At 36.8% G+C, this 19,716-nt stretch overlaps 1 protein-coding gene across 2 annotated transcripts in view; it reads left to right on the forward strand.

Annotated features, from left to right (window-relative positions):
• Positions 1-15,370: 15,370 nt before the first annotated feature.
• SLC39A12 (solute carrier family 39 member 12) overlaps positions 15,371-19,716 on the forward strand; it is a 112,234-nt gene continuing 107,888 nt past the window's right edge. For both annotated transcript variants that reach the window (XM_069086094.1, XM_069086093.1), the window contains exons 1-2: positions 15,371-15,456; positions 17,088-17,446. In XM_069086094.1, coding sequence (XP_068942195.1) covers positions 17,159-17,446 — 288 coding nt within the window. In that variant the 5' untranslated portion in view covers positions 15,371-15,456; positions 17,088-17,158. The remainder of the gene's footprint in view (positions 15,457-17,087; positions 17,447-19,716) is intronic.

Raw genomic sequence — 19,716 nt, forward strand, 5'->3', positions numbered from 1 at the left:
TTACTTAGCATCTACCCTTCTTTCAGATATCTTGAAAATGGATCCTCACTCTTCTAACACAGATTCCTCTCTGCTTGGTGTGTGTTTGGCTCTTTTTCCATCTTTATCCCCCCCTTAGTGTCGTTTCAACTTTCTTCCAGTTTTACGGGCTATGATATAATAGTACAAGGGTGGCTGCAGTGCCTTTAATGGAAAAAATAGCTTTTCATAGTAACCTTGACAAATCACACCCAAGTTTTGAGTCTGTTTTGTCTTTTAGTCTTTTTCTTAAATATTGTCAGGATGAAGTGACTTAATCAGGTCTTATGACAAACTTTCCATAAAAATTGATTTTTTCCTTTACCATTTACTGATTTTTTATGAATCGATTGAGCTCGCCTTGTGGTTTCAAAAGTGTGGGGAACTCCTGATGGGGAGAGTCCCTCCACCGGTGCAGACAAGCAGCCTGTCGTGAGACTCATATAAAGTGCTTAGGAGCATGTTTTACTCATCCTCTTCCACACTCCCAGTCCCTGAGACTTCACAACTGAGATTTTATTCTAAAGCAATGCTGTTCTAGACAGCCATAACCCTTCATTTGGCAAAGAAATCAAGTGTTTGCTGACTGATGCACTTCTGGGTCTTTTGATCTCCTTATTGTAACGAGTACTTTACACTCATTAAAGTTTCATGGGATGTCTGTTCCTTTATCCATTACTAGTTTTATTTTTACAACCACACATTGTTTCAGTAGGTTTAATTGGCATTCTTTTGATTGACATATCTTCTGAAGTTTTTATTCTTTCTTCTGATTTTGGTGTTAATTTTGACTTTTCTTTAATAAGTTTTGTTTGTACATTTGATCCTAATGCAGAGGCAGCTGAGTCTGAAATGACTCTCATTTTGGTAACCAGACCTTTCTTGTCTATAAAGGCATAGTTAGTTTTTTTGTGTAATGTTATTTAATGTTTACTACATTCATCACAACTCCTTAAACAAATAGTGATTATGATTTTAAAAAACACCTTTCTACAATGACTTATAATTTATAAAGTTATTACAATGTTCAAATATAGAATATGAACAGAGCCAGAGAGTTGCATTATGTCTTCAGACTTTGTATGCCTTATTTCCCAGAGTACTAATCAGCTATAAATAATGAATAAGAAAATTTACCAAAATCTATCATTTCTTAGAATCCCTAATTTATTAATTTAATTTTGCCAAGTTTTTCAGTTCCAAAATCTTTTATTTTTAAGAAATTTAAAAAGAATTAAAAATCAATTTTGTTGACCAAAGATCAGAAAGATAAGTAAGTGTAGATTTTGCCTCTAGCAAATAGAAAGAAATATAAGACTTGGGGAATCTGTGCTACTTCACTTAAAGATATGGGAAATGATAATTTTTTTCCCCTATGGAACATTTAAATTCTATTTTTGGACTGTGGGCAAAATTGGATTACCAATTTCTAGCAAAGGGAAGCTTGGTTAGAAGTTCAGAAACATTTACTTTTTCTAATTTAGGATGTTTATTTTTTAAATATTAAAATATGTATTTTAATGCAGACATCTTATTCAGAAATTGAAGAAATGATGACATCTATGGCTTAGAGCTGTCTCTGCCACCCAATTGGAAGGCTAGCCCTGAGCTCCAAAGCCTTGTTGGAAATAAACAGATTGATTCATTACTGTCTAATTTCTAGCATTTTCTTTAAAAGATGTGATTCGTTCTATACAACTCCCTGTAAACAGTCCTTAAAACAAAGGATGTTAATGATATTGGTAAGATTCCCTAACTGGATTAATGATTCAAGATGTCCCACAGAGGTTTTCAAACATTGACCTCATTCTTCACAGCTTCCCAGGACTAGATTTTTGTCAGAAGTTCCAATTTTAGTCAACTACAACTTACCCTGTGATAAGTGAAAACCTTTCTTAGTACAGCATTCTCCTTATGGGTTTAATTATAGCATTTGGCCTCATAGTTCTCTAGTAGCATTGAGAAATCTCATAGGGCCACAAGGTCTTCTTTTTACCCTTCTTTATTTTACTTTAGTGCCAAGTGGGGTCCAGAGTTCCCTCCACAATCACAGACCATATTTTATAGAGTCACACTGCATTGAAATGGCATTTTCCCAACAAAACACAAAGTCTAGCTTGTTTTATACACTGGAAGGAACAATAGCCAAATACTGACCAAAAAAACAAATGTCAGGGACTCTTTGGTCTTCTGCCCTGCCTCCGTTCCCTCCTCTCTCCAACAGCAGCCAAGAACAGATCTGACCATGTCACTCCCACCTCAAGAAGTTTTGAGGGCTCCATCTTTCCTCTCAGATAAAATATGAACTTTTGTTTGGCTTTAAAAGCCCTTCACAATCTTGCTTCAGATTGCCTTTCCAGATTTATTTTATACTGTTTCCCTTCATGCACTCTAAACTCCAGCCAAGATGGTTAACTTGCTGTCCACTACAGAACATTTGGTTTCTCATCTCCACGACTTTGCAGTTCATCCACCATGACTGGAATGTTTTCCATTTTTTTTTTTTTTTGCTTTTTGGAGGGAAATTGGGGTTAAGTAACTTGCCCAAGGTTACACGGCTAATTATTTTGTGTGGGTGTTAAGTGTCTGAGGCCTGAACCAAACTCAGGTCCTCCTGACTCTGGGGCCAGCGCTTTACTCACTGCACCACCTAGTCACCCCAATGCTTTCCATTTTTACTTCTGCCTCTTGGAACCCCTTTGTGTTATTCGGTCATATCTGACTCTTATGACCCCATTTGGGGTTTTCTTGGCAAAGATACTGGAGTAGTTTGCCATTTCCTTCTCCAATTCATTTGGCAGATGAGGGAACTGAGGCAAACAGGGTGAAGTGACTTGCCCAGGGTCACATAGTAAGTCTCCGAGGCCAGATTTGAACTCAGGAAGATGAGGAATTTGAGCTGAGTCTTGAAGGAGGATTCTGGTGAGTCTTCATGGAAGGTGTACAGCCAGATGGCTTCTTTGCTAACCAAGGTTTTAAGATATCAGGAGGAAGTGAGGATGGCCTCCAGCCTATCAGGTAGACGTTTCTGTGATGACTTTGTAGGAAGCCAGGGCTAGCCTATAATCCACTACACTGGAGAAAAACTTCAAAATCAATATCATTGATATCAGATCATCTGATCAGATCATCAGATGGCTTCTTTGCTAACCAAGGTTTTAAGATATCAGGAGGAAGTGAGGATGGCCTCCAGCCTATCAGGTAGACGTTTTTGTGATGACTTTGTAGGAAGCCAAGGCTAGCCTATAATCCACTACACTGGAGAAAAACTTCAAAATCAATATCATTGATATCAGATCATCTGATCAGATCATCAGATATCACTGATATCACTGACATCAGATCCATCTGAGGATTTGAGCAAACCTAAATAAGCTTCTCTGAAGCTTCCACCTTTGCTCCTATTTTGTTCTCCAAGCAGAACAAGGGTCATCTTTCTTTCATATGTTAATGCTTAAAGACAATTATTCCCTGCTTTCTGATCCCTCCCAATCTTCTCTTCATCAGACCAAATGTGCTCAGTTCCTTCATCAGTCTTCATACGGCATTCATAAATCTCTAGGTTGCTTCCCAGCTTGTTGACCTCCTCTGGAAGTAAAGGAGCTTGTCAATATCCTTTCTAAAATATGGCGCTCACAGCTGAGCACAATACTCCATATGAGGTCTGCCCTACTCTAGGGCCCATGACTCTAGTCACAGATTCTAAGCCTCCATTCTCTACTTGGGATCCAAAGTTTGTTAAGGCAGGCAGCTATGCTAAATAAAGATTCTGATGGGTTTTTATAAATCTTTTAGGGAACGCTAAAGTATTTCTTATTGCAATTCAAAGAAATGAATACTGTTGTTTTGAAATTTGGCTATTTAGAATTAAAAGCCTGATTGTTATGTACTTTATATAATCCCCTTCAGCCCCAAATAGTGATGGCATAAGGGATTAGTTCTTAATTTAGGATCAAGCAAAATCAGAAACTAAATTGAGTAGGAAAAAAATTCTCAGTATTTCCTAAAGTAATATATTATCTTCAAAGCAGCACCCCCATCCCTCAAACATTTGATTAAATAATTTTTGTGATGTATGTGGCTAACTATTAAGGTCTAGTTCTAAAATCTTACTATTTTAATTCAATTACTATATTTTAAGTCAATTCAACTCAACAGGAATCTATTAAGTGCCAGTATTTTCCTGGCACTCTGACCTAGCACAGCTGAAGGAAAAAATCCAACAAAATAGTCTCTACCCTCAAGGGTCTTACATTTTATAGAAAAATATCTCAGGGATTGGGGGATATGGCACATCTCTAATGTGAAGGGCAGCTTGTTGACAATAGACCAGAGAGTCCAGAGGACACAATGGGTGGTAGGATTATGGATGGGGGAGGTGTAGCACGACATAGGTGGGTGTCAGGGAGTGGGGAGTGTTGGTTAGGGGAGGGAGCTTTGGCCTACTTAGCCAATAGCTTAAAACCAAAGGGAAAATGAATGAAACCTTAGGGAGGTAGATTTTTCAGCCCTTTAAAGCAGCCAAGATAAAAATTTGATAATCAGTCCCTAAGGAAAAAGATATTTTGGGGCCAAACTGGTTATAGAGAAGTAAAGCAAATTGGAGGTAGTTATCCTTAGCTATGCAACAGGAACCAATTCCACTTTGAGTAGATAATATTTCTGATTGTGGGAGAAGGTATAGGAGTATCTTTGTTCTTAGAATTGTGGCCAGTCCAGAATGAAAAGTATGGTGGAATAAACAGCCAATCTCTATTCCTCCCTCATGGATGAGGCGATTCATGGAGTCCTTGAGTCAGACTGAAAATAGTCAGTCAACAAGCATTTATTAAGCACCTACTGTGTGCTGGGCACCATGGTAACCCTCATCCAGGATAGGGTTAACTATACAGCAAGGAGTTGGATTTTAGATGAATAGTGTGAGAGTGAACTCAGTACTCCAGGTATAGGTCCAATCATACATTTATTAAACACCTTCTTTGTGCCAGGCACTGATTTGGAGTCATCTGTAAAGAGGTGAGTTATAGGACTGATAAATCCCAAAGAAAGAAACTATAGAGAGGTGATAGAGCTGAGGACAATTGCATTTAAGTGCAAGAAACTCAGAGTGCTGGAGTCAAGAAGATATGAGTTCAAATCTTCTCCCAGTTACTTACTACTTGTAATATAGATATTTTTTCTCCTTTGCAAGCCATTTAACCTCATCAATAAAATGGCAGTGTTGTGCTCAATGCCTCCAAAGGCTATTTCATCTTTAAATCTATGATTCTATAATCTCACAAAGAAGCATCAGTGAACAAGACAGAAGAGCGGTAAAGAAAAGTTGCTTCTCTCTGAGTAAAATGCAAATGAGGTCAGAGACTGTTTTGTTTTCATCTTTCTTATTCCTTGCACCAGGATCAGTGCCTGGAACAGTGGTAAGCATTTCATAAATGCTTGTGATTGGAATTGAGTTGAAATGAAATGGGAAGAAAACCAGGAAACAGCAGTCATACAAGCCAAGGGAAAAGAGTTTCAAGTTATATCGAAGGTATCCAAAACAACAAAGAAATGAAAGAGACAGAGAACTAATTACAAAAACCGCTCAGTTAACTAGGATTTGATAAGTGCCTACTATGTGCCAGTTACCATGTAAGTGCTAGGAATACAAAGAAAGGAAGAAAAACCAAACCAACAGTTCTTTCTCTCAAGGAGCTACTGGCTAATGAGAGAGATAACAGGCAAAAAGCTATGTAAAAAGAAGATATATACAAGATAAATTGGGAATTAATCACAGAAGGAAGACACTAAGAATAAGGAGGACTAGAAAAGACTTCTTGTAGAAGAGAAGACTTTCAGCTGAGACTTGAAGAAAGCAGAGGCAGCCAGGTGGTAGAGATGAAGAGGGAAGGCATTCCAGGCATGGGGATCATCAGTGGGAAAACTTGCAGTGAGCAGATGGAATGGTCATACTAGGAATCCTCTGTTACTGGATCACAGAGTATGAAGAGGGGGAATAAGGTACAAGAAGACTGGCAAGGTAGGAAAGAGTGAGCTTATGAAGGACTCTGAACACCATCTAGCGGATTTTGCATTTCATTCTGAAGGAACTAAAGGAGTTTAATGAATAAGGGAGTGATATGGTCAGACATCCATTTTAAAAGAAAAATGCACTACAATAATACAGCATTTATAAACCACCTACTGTGTCCCAGGCTTGGGAAAACAAAGCAAAACATGAAAATCTCTCTGATGACCAGGACTTTACATTCTACTGAGGGTAAGTAGAATTACTAATCATGCAAACAAATGAGTAAAACAAAATAATTTAGAAAGGAAGAAAGCCCTAACACTGAACAGATCAGGAAAGGCTTCCCAGCACAAGAGGTGGGGCCTGCACTGAGGTCTGAAGGTTGCATTACAATGTAACAGTCTGTTATATATATATATATATATATATATATATATGTAATCAATCACCAATGCCCCACATATATGGCACTTGGCTGTCTCTCAGTACCACAGCCAAGGCTTTAAGATGATGAGTTACTGCTTTGCATCTGTCGGGAAAGCTCCACACACAGTAATGAAATCACTGGTCTGAAACAGTAATTTAACTAGTAATGATAAACTGAGTTAGCAAAATACCCATCTTGCTCAATGAAGACTTAAATATATATATATATATATATATATATATGTTATACTTGTAATTGCAGGGGACTAGGGAGTTGGAGATTCTTGCTTCTTTACATGGCAAATCACAAACATCCATAATTCATTAAGTCTGAGTTTGTTAAATCTGAAGACAAAAATAAACTTAGAAAGGATTTGTTTCAGAAACAGGTAGTTAACTGAAGTCAAACAGGTAAGGTTTAGTTTTTATACATATAGGTTATATATACATATATATTTATATATACACACAACCTATATTATATATAATATATAACCTTATAGAACATATTACATCCTTAGCCCTCTTAGCCATATGTCCCCCTTTTCATAATTTCTTATTCTAATTTATCATCCCAAACCTGCTGATTCACTTACGCCTCCTGACTCTGACAGATCTGTGATATTAGACTGAAAGCATACTGCTACCCTCCTTCGTCCTTGACCTCTCTTGCCTAGCCTCAGCCTTGCCTGGTTCTCTCCAGCTCCATACTTCTGCTTTCTAATTACAGGTTGCTCACCTGAACCCAATGTCTGATTGTTCCTTTTCCCTTTGTTCAGTGAGTCATGGTCCAGGATTATGTCCAGTATTTGACCCTCTCATAGTGGCTTACCAGAACCCATCCCTTTAAAGATTCAGCTCATGTGCTACCTTCTGAAAAGAATAAGGTCTTGATTCCCCAAGCTGCTCATAAAATTATTCATTAAATTACTTTGCCCATATCTAGCATATACAGCTAGGTCCCAGTTAGTATTAACAATGAATCCCCTGAAATGGTCAAATGTACTCAGATAGCACTATTTGAAGTTATAACTATAAAAAAATATAGTAAATAATTGCAGTCCAATTGTAAATATACTGTACAAAATTGAATAATAAAACCATTTCAAGGAAATTCATTATTCACATTAAGATCTAGACTTTCACATATATACATACACACATATGTATATACATAATTATATTTGTGTGTATACATAAATGTAAATATGCACACATGCATAATTAGGTACATAAACCTAAAATATATACCTAGGAATAATTATGTGTGATTATATTTGTATATATACATAAATATATACTTACATGTATTAATATAAATACATGCACATATACACATAAATACACATATGTTGCCTCAGAAGATTAACTCTTTGAGGTCAAGGATTATTTCACTTTTGTCATTGTCTTTATTTTTTAAATACATTTTTATTGATGTAGTTTTTATACCATTAGAATTGTTCCCCATATACTTTCTTCCCCTCTCTGACCCAGAAATTCATTTCCATATGACAATTTTTTCAAAAGGAAAAAAATTTAAAAGAGGGAAGAAGAGAAGTCTTCCTCTTTGGATCCTTCAAATCTAACACAGTTGGAATGGGTATGTGGCACAGTGAATAGAGCACCATCCCTGGAGTCAAGAGGATGTGAGTTCAAATCTGACCTCAAACACTTAACACTTACTAGTTGTGTGATCTTGGGCAAGTCGCTTAACCCCAATTGCCCTGCCTTTGCCCCTACAAAAAAGCAAAAAAACCCAAAATCTCAAAAATATAAAGCAAATCTAACACAGTAACTGAAACATGGTAGGCACACCTGGAATAGCAGACACTTAATCAAATTAGAACTATTTAGATATGATTTCATAACCCACTTACCTTCTGGCTACTCCCATGAGGCTGAAATTTGTGCTTGTAGCAATATAGAAAAAGGTTTTATTTTAATATTTGTTTTTTAATAACCTGAGGTCCCAATTTTCTCTCTCCCTCCAGCCACTGCCCCATTTATTGAGAAAGAAAGTAATATGATATAACTTATACATGTAAAGTCATCGAAATCTTGCAAAACATATTTGCATATTAGCCCTGTTGCCAAAACACAAAAACAAGAAAAATAAAGTAAGTGAAAAAAAATATGCTTCAATTTGCAATCAGAATTCATTAGTTCTTTCTCTGGAGGTAGATAGAATTTTCATCATGACTTCTTTGGAATTGTTTTTGACCATTGTATTGATCCAAGTTCTTTTTTTGGGGGGGGGGGAAGAAGGGGGAAGATAAACCAGCTCCTACTTTCATCTATTGGTTTAATAGGTTTTCTACTTTTGACTTTATTAGGCTCACCTTTGATTTTCAGGATTTATATTTTTATGTTTAGTTGGAGATTTTTAATTTATTCTTTCTCTAACCTTTCAAATTACATGTCCAATTAATTGATCTACTTTTAATTTTTTTAATTGGTATGTTTAGAAATATAAATTTTCCCCTAAGTATTGCTTTGCTTTGGCTACATCCCATAAATTTTAAGATGTTGTCTCGTTATTATCTTTAATTAAATTATTGGTTATTTCTATGATTTGTTCTTTTATCCACCCACTCTTTAGTATTAGATTATTTTTAATAAATTTTTAATCTGTGCTTCCATAGCTTTTTATTCAATGTAATTTTTAATTGCATTATCGTCTGAAAAAAGGTGGATTTAATACTTCTGCTTTTCTTCATTTTGTTTTGAGGTTTTTATGTCCTAATACATAGTCAATTTTTGTGAAAGTGCCATGCACAGCATTCCTTTCTATTCCCATTCAATTTTCTCCAGAGGTCTATCATATACAACTTTTCTAAAGTTCTATTGATTTCTTTAATTTCTTTCTTACTTATTCTGTGGTTACATTTATCTCTTTCTGAGAGGGGGAAACTGAAGTCCGCTACCAGTATGGTTTTACTGTCTTTTTTCCTCCTATAACTCATTTGGCTTTTTCATTAAGAAAGTAAATGTTCTGTCATTTGGTACATATACATATATATATATATATATTTAATATTGATATTTCTTTATAGTCTATGGTACCTTTTAGCAAAATGTAGTTTTCCTGTTTATTTTTTAATTAGGTCTATTTTTGCTTTTGCTTTGTCTGAAATTATGATTGTTACCCATGCCTTTTTTTAAACCTCAACTAGAGCATAATAGATCCTGCTCCAGTCCCTTATTTATTTCAGTATGTATCTTTCTGTTTCAAGTGTGTTTCTTGTAAACAACATATTGTTAGATTCTGATTTCTAATCCATTCTGCTATCTGCTTCTGTTTTATAGGTTAATTCATCCCATTTATATTGACAGTTATGATTACTGTGTATTTTTCTCTATCCTATTTTTTCTGTCTGTCTGTCTGTCTGTCTCCCTCTCTCCTTCCCTCTTTGAACCAATTTTGATGAGAGTGAGGCTCAAATGTTGCCTGATACCCCATCCCCCTTGTGTTTCCCCAGAAGTGCAAAGTTCTCCCTTGTATGCTCCCTTTTTGTGAGATAATTTTTTCTATTCTTTCTTTCCCTGCCCCTTTCTCCAGTTCATCTCTCTTTCTCACACTTTCATTTTTTGGAGATTATTCCAATATAATTGACTCATACTTGTGTTCTCTTTGTAGAATCTCTCTAACTGCCCTAATAATGATAAAACTTTTGAGAATTACGGGAATGATTTTCCCATATAGACATCCAAATAGTTTAACCCTATTAAGTCCCTCATAATTTCTCTTATATGTTTACCTTTTTATAGTTTTCTTGAATCTTGTATTTAAAGATCAGAGTTTTTGTTCAGTTTTTAAATTAGGAATGCTTGAAAGTTCTCTATTTCATTAATTTTTTCCCACTGAAGGATTATACTCAGTTTTGCTGCATAAATTACTCTTGGTTGAAATTCTAGCTCCTTTGATTTCTGAAATATATTCCAATTCCTCTGCTTTTTTAACTTCAAAACTATCCAGTTTTGTGTGATCCTGACTGTGGATTCATGATATTTGAATGGTTTCTTTCTGGCAGCTTGCAATGTTTTCTCTTTCACCTAGGAGCTCTGAAATTTGGTTATAATATTCCTGGAAGTTTTCATTTTTGGATCTCTTTCAGGTGATCAGTGGATTCTTCATAAAATATCTGGCAGTTTTTCTTTACAATTTTTTGAAATATGATGTTTAGGTTCTTTTTTGTTATTAGTATTACGGATTTTTCGTAGTCCAATAATTCAAAATTATCTTTCCTCAATCTGTTTTCCAGGGCAGTTGTTTTTCCAATGAGGTATTTCACATTTTCTCCTATTTTTTAATTCTTTTTATTTTGTCTCATCATTTCTTGATATTTCACAGATTCATTAGTTTCCACTTTCCCAATTCTAATTTTTAAGGAATACTTTTCATCAGTAAGCTTTATTTTAACCTCCCCCCCCCCCCCCTTTTGGTCATTTCTCTTTTTTAAAGAGTTTTTTTCTAGTGAAATTTTGTGCTGTTTTAAAAATCTTTTTATAAATTTTTTTTTTTATGTTTCTATTTTTTTTTACATTTCAGAGAATCCACATTCGCAAATTTTAATTTTTAGAAAAATTTATCTTTACTCAATCTGTTTTGTAGCCCCCCCGCCCCTCAATTTGGTCATTTCTACTTTTTAAAGAGTTATTTTCTAGTGAAATTTTGTGCTGTTTTAAAAATCATTTGACTAATTCTGTTTTTTAAGATCTTATTTTCTTTAGCATTTTGGGGCCTCTTTTACCAAGCTGTTGAATTTATTTTCATAATTTTATTGCATTGTTGTAATTTCTTTTCCTAATTTTTCTCTCTATCTTTTTATTTGATTTTTAAAATCATTTTTTGCTTTTTCTTTAGCTCCTCTAAGAATTCTTTTTGGACTTGTGTCCAATTTGCATTTTTCTTTGAGCCTTTGTATGTAGCTGTTTTCACATTGCTGTCTTCTCAGTTTGTATTTTAATCTTCCCTGTTAAATGTAGTTGACTTTTATGATCAGGTTTGTTATGGTGGTGGTGGTTGGCTTATTTTTCCAGATTATTTTTTGACTTTGAACTTTATATTGAAGTTGGTCTCTACTCACTTAGGAATAGGGAGGTCTTGTCCTAAGCTTCAGACTTTTTCATGCTGCTGTTTTCAGTTTTAGTTCTAAGGATCCTTCCACGGTTTTGTGATCTGGAGAGAGTTACTTTCTTGGTCTGTACTTTGGATCTTTTCCCAGAAAGGACCCCTATTTTGTTGTAGCCTCAGGCAATAGCATTCCTTTCTGCCCTGGAACTGTGTCCCAGAACTCCATATCAGTAATGGAGTTGCCAAACAGTACTTGGTACTATACCAGTAACAACACTGGGGTCCCCTGTAATCCCTTTCTGAACAGTTGTCCAATCCCTTTACATTCTCTGGGGTAGGAACTCCTGTAGCTGTGACTGCTGCTATTGTTGCCACCTCCAAGGCTCATCACTGATGTTGTCTCCCCCAGTGCCTACCCCAATGCCATACAACTCTCCTTCCAACCTCCTAAGTTGTCTTTGGTTGGAAAAAATTTCTCACTCTGACCTTTTTGGCAAAGACTCTCTAGAACTTGATTTGAGGCATTATTTTAAAGTTTTTTGGAGGATGATGTTGGGAGAGTTCAGCTGGGTTGCTATTTCTACTCTGCCGTATTGGCTCTGTCTCCCTAGAAGAATAGTTCAATAATTTTTCCTACCCATCACAACCTTTATCACATCATTGCCACACTTAATCAGACATTGAACCCTTATTAAATACTTGGACTTGAAGTCATATCTTCTGATGCTAAATTCAGTGTTCTTCCTCTGGTATTGCTACTGGTAAGTGTGGGTAAGTAAAATGTTGTGTGTGTGTGTGTGTGTGTGTGTGTGTGTGTGTTGATACTTCAGTACTCCCAGACAGCCATGGTTCATTGATGTAGGTGCTTCTATCTGATCCATATCACAACCCATCCATGCCTTTCTACCTTATATGCCAGACACTATACTATGTGCTGGGAATATGAAAACATATACATATAAACCCCAACCTCAAGGAACTTCATTCCATTGCTGGGGGGAGGTGGGAGAGAGAGACAACATGTACACACATACTATAAATATGTATGAATAAACATCAGGTAGTTTTGTAAACCATATATAAGGTTGTGTGTTGCCCATGTAGGTTACCTTTGTCTAAATGTAGTTTACTTGAGGCATTGATAGATACCTACTCTTCTCCATGGGAGACTTTGTTTCCTGGTTAGGGAAGAGCAGGAGACAGGGCTTCTTCTCTGAGTCAGAGTGGTGCTAGACTAGAAGTATATATCTCTGCCCTTTTAAATATTGGTGGTCTAGGGGCATGGCTTTAAAAAAAATTAAGCTGCTTTCTTGGAAACTGTCCTTTTAAGGAAGAAGTGGTAAGCCCAAGCTTATATCCATAGACTTGACTCCTTCCTACCAAATGCTAGCTACACACACACACACACACACACACAATCACAAATAGTGAGTAAACCCATCTATCCAAGCAGATAGGAAACAGAATTGGAAAAGTCATGCAGATGAGAATATACTAGAACATAATACTGAGTAAATCAAATTGCTAATGGGAGTGAGATAAGTCAACCAAGAGAAGGTTCCTAATCTTACTCAAGAGGAAATTCCCTGAAGTCTCTAGGGAGGCAAGATGGAAATCAGCAACATGTGGAGGAGTTAACTTTCTCCTATGTGCTTGTTGCTTCCCAGAGTCTTTCTCTTTTTACAAGTCTCTCCAAAGATTGTTTAGAACTATTTGTATATTTCTTTTATTTTTGAGGGGGGAAGGCAGGGTAATTGGGGTTATGTGACTTGGCCAAGGTCACAGGGCTAGTAAATGTTAAGTATCTGAGGCTGGATTTGAACTCAGGTCCTCTGATTCACTGTGTCACCTAGCTGTCCCACATGTGTAGCTTATTAAATGGATGAATGAATGAATTCATAAAAAATAGTATTAAAAAAAGCAACAACAAATCTCTCGTTAGTGTAAAGGGTTTCATGTTCTTTCTTCTCCCCCAAGCCTATTTTGCATAAAACTTTAGTCCAGTCTATAATCAGTGTTTTTTTGAATGCACCATAATAATAACTTTGTGTAAAATAAGTTTTCAAAGTTCTTTATATGTGTTATCTCGTTTGACCCTCCCCAAAGTATTGTGAGCTAGGTAATGCATGTCTTATGCCCATTGGCACACAGGGCAGGACTGGATACCAAGCCAAATCTCCTAATGTCAACTTCAAAGGTCTCTCTATTGCATTACTACTGTAAATATATTCACATGTTATATGTCTGTATATGTACGCATGTTTTAGTACTTCAAGAGATAATAATGGTAGTGACAATAATATTAATAATAATGGTTAACATTTATATAATACTTTAAGGTTTGCAAAGCACTTGACAAAAATTAACTCATCTTCACAACACCCCTGGGAGGAAGGTGGTATTATTATCCCCATTCTACAGATAGGGAAACTGAGGCATACAAGGCGAGGTGATTTGCTCCTGGTCACCCAGCTAGTAAGTGCCTGAGGCCATATTTGAACTCGGATCTTCCTGGCTCTAGTCCTACCACCACCTACCTGTATGGGTCAATGAGGTCTAGGATCTCATTGCTATGGGTACTTCTGTAATTAATGCAGATCACTAACCCCTTATGCCTTATTACCTAGTAAGATTTTCGTCTGCAGCTTCTTCACTGCAAAGCCATCCAGCAGCAAGGAAGAAAGGAAATAAGCAGTTATTAAATACTTGCTACATATATGCCAAGTGATAGAGGTACAAATGTAAGCATAAAGAAACCGTGCCTTCCCTTGAGGAACTGAAATTCTAAAGGGTTGGGTGTGTGTGGAGACAACACATAAAATGGAGAAGAAAGTGGGAGGGGAGATGGAGGTACCCTGTAAGGGCATGATTTTAGAGTCCATAAAATCAGGGGCCAGGCAGGGAGGGGAATGAAGGCAGGCTGGTCTAAGCCTCTCTGCAAAATGGAGGCTTGAAGAGGAATTCACCAATTGCAGAAGATGAGATGGGGACCCTTGTTGAAGTAGGGTGAGTAGGGCTATTCCCCAGGTGTTGAGAAAAGTCCCAGAATGAGTCAGCGATAGAGGGGATGCAGTTTTGAAGTCCAGAAAGTAAAGAAAAAGGCTGAGAAGGGGAAGCAAGGATTAAGTTATGTAGTAATGAAGTACTTTGACTGTCTATCTGTCCCTTACTCTTGTCACATGACTGGCCTGTCTCCTTTTCTGATCGTATATTTCCTCAATTATAGTTCCTAGACCATTTTTTGAGTACAGGCTATTATTAGAAATTTGCTACAGTTAACTTGTACCCAATATATATGCACATATACATGCATACATACATACACACATACCTTACTCAAAAATATTATTTTTAGGGGAGAGCCAGTATTTAGAGGTGATCTATGTTTTAAGAAAATCATTTAAAAAATAATATTTGTATTGGTTCCTAAAGAAAACTGAAAGGAATTGGGAGATTCAACAGAAAAAAACAATACATATAACCTGAAATAACCTGCACCTACATGTGTTTTGAAATGGTTGGAAAAGTTTCTTCTACAAAACTGGGCCGTCCTCAGGCTTTTGATCAGGATTTTCTTCCTTAAGGGGCCAGTGACAAAGTGAACACCAATGTTGAAATCACAGCAAATTGGGGAACGCTGATACAAAATGATAGCTCATTAATTAATGAACTGCATTTATTTAGCTACTCCGAAAACCTGCCAGGCAGAAAAATGTTCTAACTTTTATCCACCTTCATTGTTACCTTAAGAGCAGCTCTCTCCATAGCAACTGAAAACTTTTCAAGGCCTCAATAAACTAATCCTCTCCAGTTCCCAGTGCACCATCAAGGAATTTTAAAAACATAGCACTTTGTAGCCGTGAAATACATTCAGGGATTCAAAGGCCGCAAAGCTCCAGATACATCATCATTTGTCTTCTCACTGAAGGTAAGCACTAGGTTTGGAAATGTTTGTGTCTCCCTCTGTCATTTTTAAATGCTAACATAAGTAACATAAAGTCTTTTTAAACACTGAAAGTAATCCCAGCTTCTCAGTTACATCAAAATAACTGTTAGATTTCAAGCCAGATTCTAACATAAGACGCTGCTAGCCTCCTGTACTCCATTAACAGCTAGATTCCACAGATTTGTGTTTTTCAGGACATTAGCTCTTAAGATTACTTTTATTTTATTTTTTTTCAGAGACAAGCTAGTGACTTGGATTTATCAAGGCCACTGAGATCTTCAAACTCTGATTTTCTTAAGACAATTTCTTATTGATTCTTAATCATTCCTAAATAGCAAAGAAGAAGATGGATTCAGTCATGTGAATTTCTGTTTTCTTTTACTAACTTTTCCCTTCCCAGTCTCCAGAGTTTGAGTCAACTACAAATTTCTAACCTCCAATAAATATGATTTCCCCTCACATGTTGCCAGCAATGGGATGCATTTTCTAACTTTATATACTTGTTTCCAAATTGATTAGAGTGAGGTGTGGGGAATCATAGGCAACAAGAACAAAGCTGCAAATAGGGGAAAAAAATGAAGAAGGAAGGAAGGAAGGAAGGAAGGAAGGAAGGAAGGAAGGAAGGAAAGAAGGAAGGAAGGAAGGAAGGAAGGAAGGAAGGAAGGAAGGAAGGAAGGAAGGAAGGAAGGAAGGAAGGAAGGAAGGAAGGAAAGAAGGAAGGAAGGAAGGAAGGAAGGAAGGAAGGAAGGAAGGAAGGAAGGAAGGAAGGAAGGAAGGAAGAAAGGAAGGAAGGAAGGAAAGAAGGAAGGAAGGAAGGAAAGAAGGAAGGAAGGAAGGAAGGAAAGAGGCAGGGAGGAGAAGAGAAAGAGAATGAGAAACAGAGAACAGAGACAAGGAGAAAGAGAGAGAGAGAGGCACAGAGACAGAGACAGACACTGTATAGCTATGGACATCTATTTTTTATAGTAAGCTCCTTGAGGACAGGAACTTCTTTATTTTAGACCTTCTATTCCCACCACTTACCACTATGTCTGGTCCATAGTTGTTGTTTAATAAAGTTTTGCTGAATTGAATTAGATTTTACAGTGAAACAAGAGGCTCCTTTAAACCATTTGTAGGACTGTAACATAGGAGAGATTAGATTCTTTCCGGCTGGCCCAAGACATCAGGACTAGAGGCAAGGCTTGGGATTTGCATAGGAACAAATCTGTGGACAATGTAAGGAAAAATCTGATAACACATTTGAGTGGTTGGGGATATTGTAGATGATTTCCTGTTCAGGAAGAGTTTGGGTTAGGTGGCCCTTGGGTCCCTTCCAACTCAGACATTCTGGAAAGTAGCAATGAAATAAGAAACTTTTTTTTTTATTACTACTTACCTTTGACTGTTTACATGAAGGCAAGACAACAAAATCATGTCTTCCATCAATGTTTCTACAGGATTTTTAAAGTAACAATCATCTTGATTTCCTGCTGCTTGAGGTTATAAACTACCTACAGACCCTCTGTTGTTTAGTGACGGCTTGTCACTGCAAATCAGCTTAGCCACACAATTAATAACCTTTCAAACACATTGCATTCATTCTCATTAAAGCCTGTTTTCCCCCCTTTTAGCACAGAAATTCCTCAGAAATCAAGTTTAAATTGTGAACTTCAGTCTGCAGATCACCATCCAAGAGAGAATCATGCTCCAGTGTGGGGCAGAAATGCACTTAAGGACAAAGCATCCCATCTGGGGGGTAGTGTCCTTCTTTCTACTTCCCATCGTTGTTCCAGAAATTCTGCAAGAGAATCCCTCGGTCCAGGGTGGCATCTATCCTCAGAGCCCAGGTCAGCTAATGGAAGTGTTACATGTTCTCTCAAGTGATAACAACACCCACTCACAGAACTACTCGAGAAGACTCATCCAAACCTTATTGGAGAAAACTGGGTGCCCACATCGGATTCATGGGATGCAAGAGGATTGCAATCTGGTTAGTGAAATGTAGCTGCATCACAATCAAAATTGAGCAGGGACTCTGACAGTGCTTTATTTCAGGGTGCCCAGCTTCAGTAAAAAATGCTTGGGATGGCTATAAACACAATAGCTACATTTGGGCCAAGTGCTCAGAATCTATGCTTTTAAAGAAAGCAGGTACTTTGGCTTAAAGGGAAATATGTCAGTAAGCCTTAAACTGTGACCCTCCAGGGTGTTTTATTTTTTGCTGCCAGAAGCATTTATTTCCAAATATAAGCTTTCTTCTTCTTTGTTTCTTTCTCTTTCCTTCTCCTTTGCTCGTTCTACTGAGCCTACAATCTGCTTAGAAATGCTGAATTTGCCAAATGCCCCTGTTTTCTCCTACGAAATTAGCACTCATTGCTATAGGATTATGTACTTGAAAAACAGGCAAGAATTTGTGTTTAAAGATAAGAAGGGTTCTTGTAAAACTTTTTAAAAAGAGTTATTAATTTTTCTTCTGTCCAATCCTCCAATGTTGATAACCTTTTTTTTGGTTGTGGACCCTCCTTAGCAACCTAGTGAAGACTTCTAATGTTTTTAAATGCATAAAATTATAAAGAAATCGATTATATTGAAAGATAGTATCAATATATTTTAGAAAAATAAACAAGTTCACAGACACCAGGTTAAGAACTCTTGAACTAAGATGAGATCATAGTTTTTGTCCAGAATTAATTGGAAAATCTGGCATGAGTGGGGATGGGGGAATGTATCTGCGAGGCAAAAACAAGCCTTTCCCAATACTTAGAGGGAAAGTTCAGATGTTTACTGGCAATGTGTACTGTTCTTCATGGTCAAAATGTCTTGTTGATAACAAAGAATTGTTCATTGCTGTGGGTGAAAGGTAAATAATTGAATATTCACTCAACTTCTTTGTGGTCCCTGGAGATTATATGCACTATATAAGCACTAGAGTATATCTCTATGTAAGCATTTGAGGTATGGCTTTAGTTTTAGTTTATACCATTATAAAGAGAAATCAGAGCTTTTTGGAATTATCTAGAAAATCATGGATCCTCGTTGCCCTCTGAGAGTTCACTTGTACAGTGTATTCTTTTTTTAATGATATGTAAGAGCATATTAAAAGTGGGTGACTATAAGCTTACTTGGAAGAATTTTTTAAATCTAACCCCTCCCCAAATTTTGACCCAAAACTATTATTTTAAATGTATAATTCTGAAATACTGTCAACATATTTGGGGGGGGGACCAGTTTTACCTCAGTTTGAATGGACATCTTTCTGGTCAGTTAAATTCCATAACTAGGCAGTGAAAGTTATTGCCTCATGGCTAACTTTTCTTGCAGCCCGTTTGTTGTTTTTTTCATTCTTCCTTGAGTGAAACTCTGTTTGAAGAAATAACTAGAAAAGATGGTGAGCAAAACAATGCATAGGTTTGAGGATCCCCTGTGTAAAAGTACTTAAATTCAACAGCATACAGAAGGAGAGCCAAGCATACTAAATGTTTCACTGTCTGCAAAGCTAGAGAGGTCTGGTGTCTTCTGAAACATGAAGGGAAGGCTTTGGCTCAGGCCAACTCCTCCAGCGCCCACAAGGGCTTCCTTTCTCTGGAAATCAGTTGCCTCTGGAGGAAATACTATATGGCAAATAAGATGGTTAGGCAATTTCCTAAGTATAAGGAAATGTGTCATTTCTTTGCCCTCAAATCTGGGCAATCAGTTAAGACCAACTTGAAATGAAGACTGCATATAAAATCTTGGATTTTATTTATGTGAAGTACCTAGAGGAATGTGTAGATTTTCTCAAATACTTTTCACAAAGACCAAAACCAATAGTCTTTGAAAATATAAATGTTCTTGGTAAAATATTTGACTTGATTTCAGTGGCTGTGAGAGTCATAATAGCTACCATTTGTAGAACACTAAGGCTCTCAAATCACTTTACTTTTTTCCTTTGATCCAAATAACAACCCTATGAAGTTGGTGCTACTATTATCCCCATTTTGCAGATGAGAAAACTGAGTCTTGGAGAGATTAAATAATTTGCCCAGGGCCAGATAGCTAATATGTATTTGAGGCAGGATCCAAATGTCAGTTTTCCTGACTACAAGTCCGTCTGAGTATCTATTATGCCAACTAGTTGCCTTGTATGCCTGCTCTCACTCATGGTTTTTATGCCACTTCTTGTACACAAGTGATCATTGGCAATATGCTACAGACCACTGCGGGTCTCTTTATTGTCCTTTAGGAACCCATCATTTTGATCCTTCCCAGAGATAATGGTGT

This window comes from Petaurus breviceps, unplaced genomic scaffold (genome assembly GCF_028583685.1).
Source record: "Petaurus breviceps papuanus isolate PSGF00001 unplaced genomic scaffold, PetGlider_PUasm1.0 178, whole genome shotgun sequence".
Classification (NCBI taxonomy): domain Eukaryota; kingdom Metazoa; phylum Chordata; class Mammalia; order Diprotodontia; family Petauridae; genus Petaurus; species Petaurus breviceps.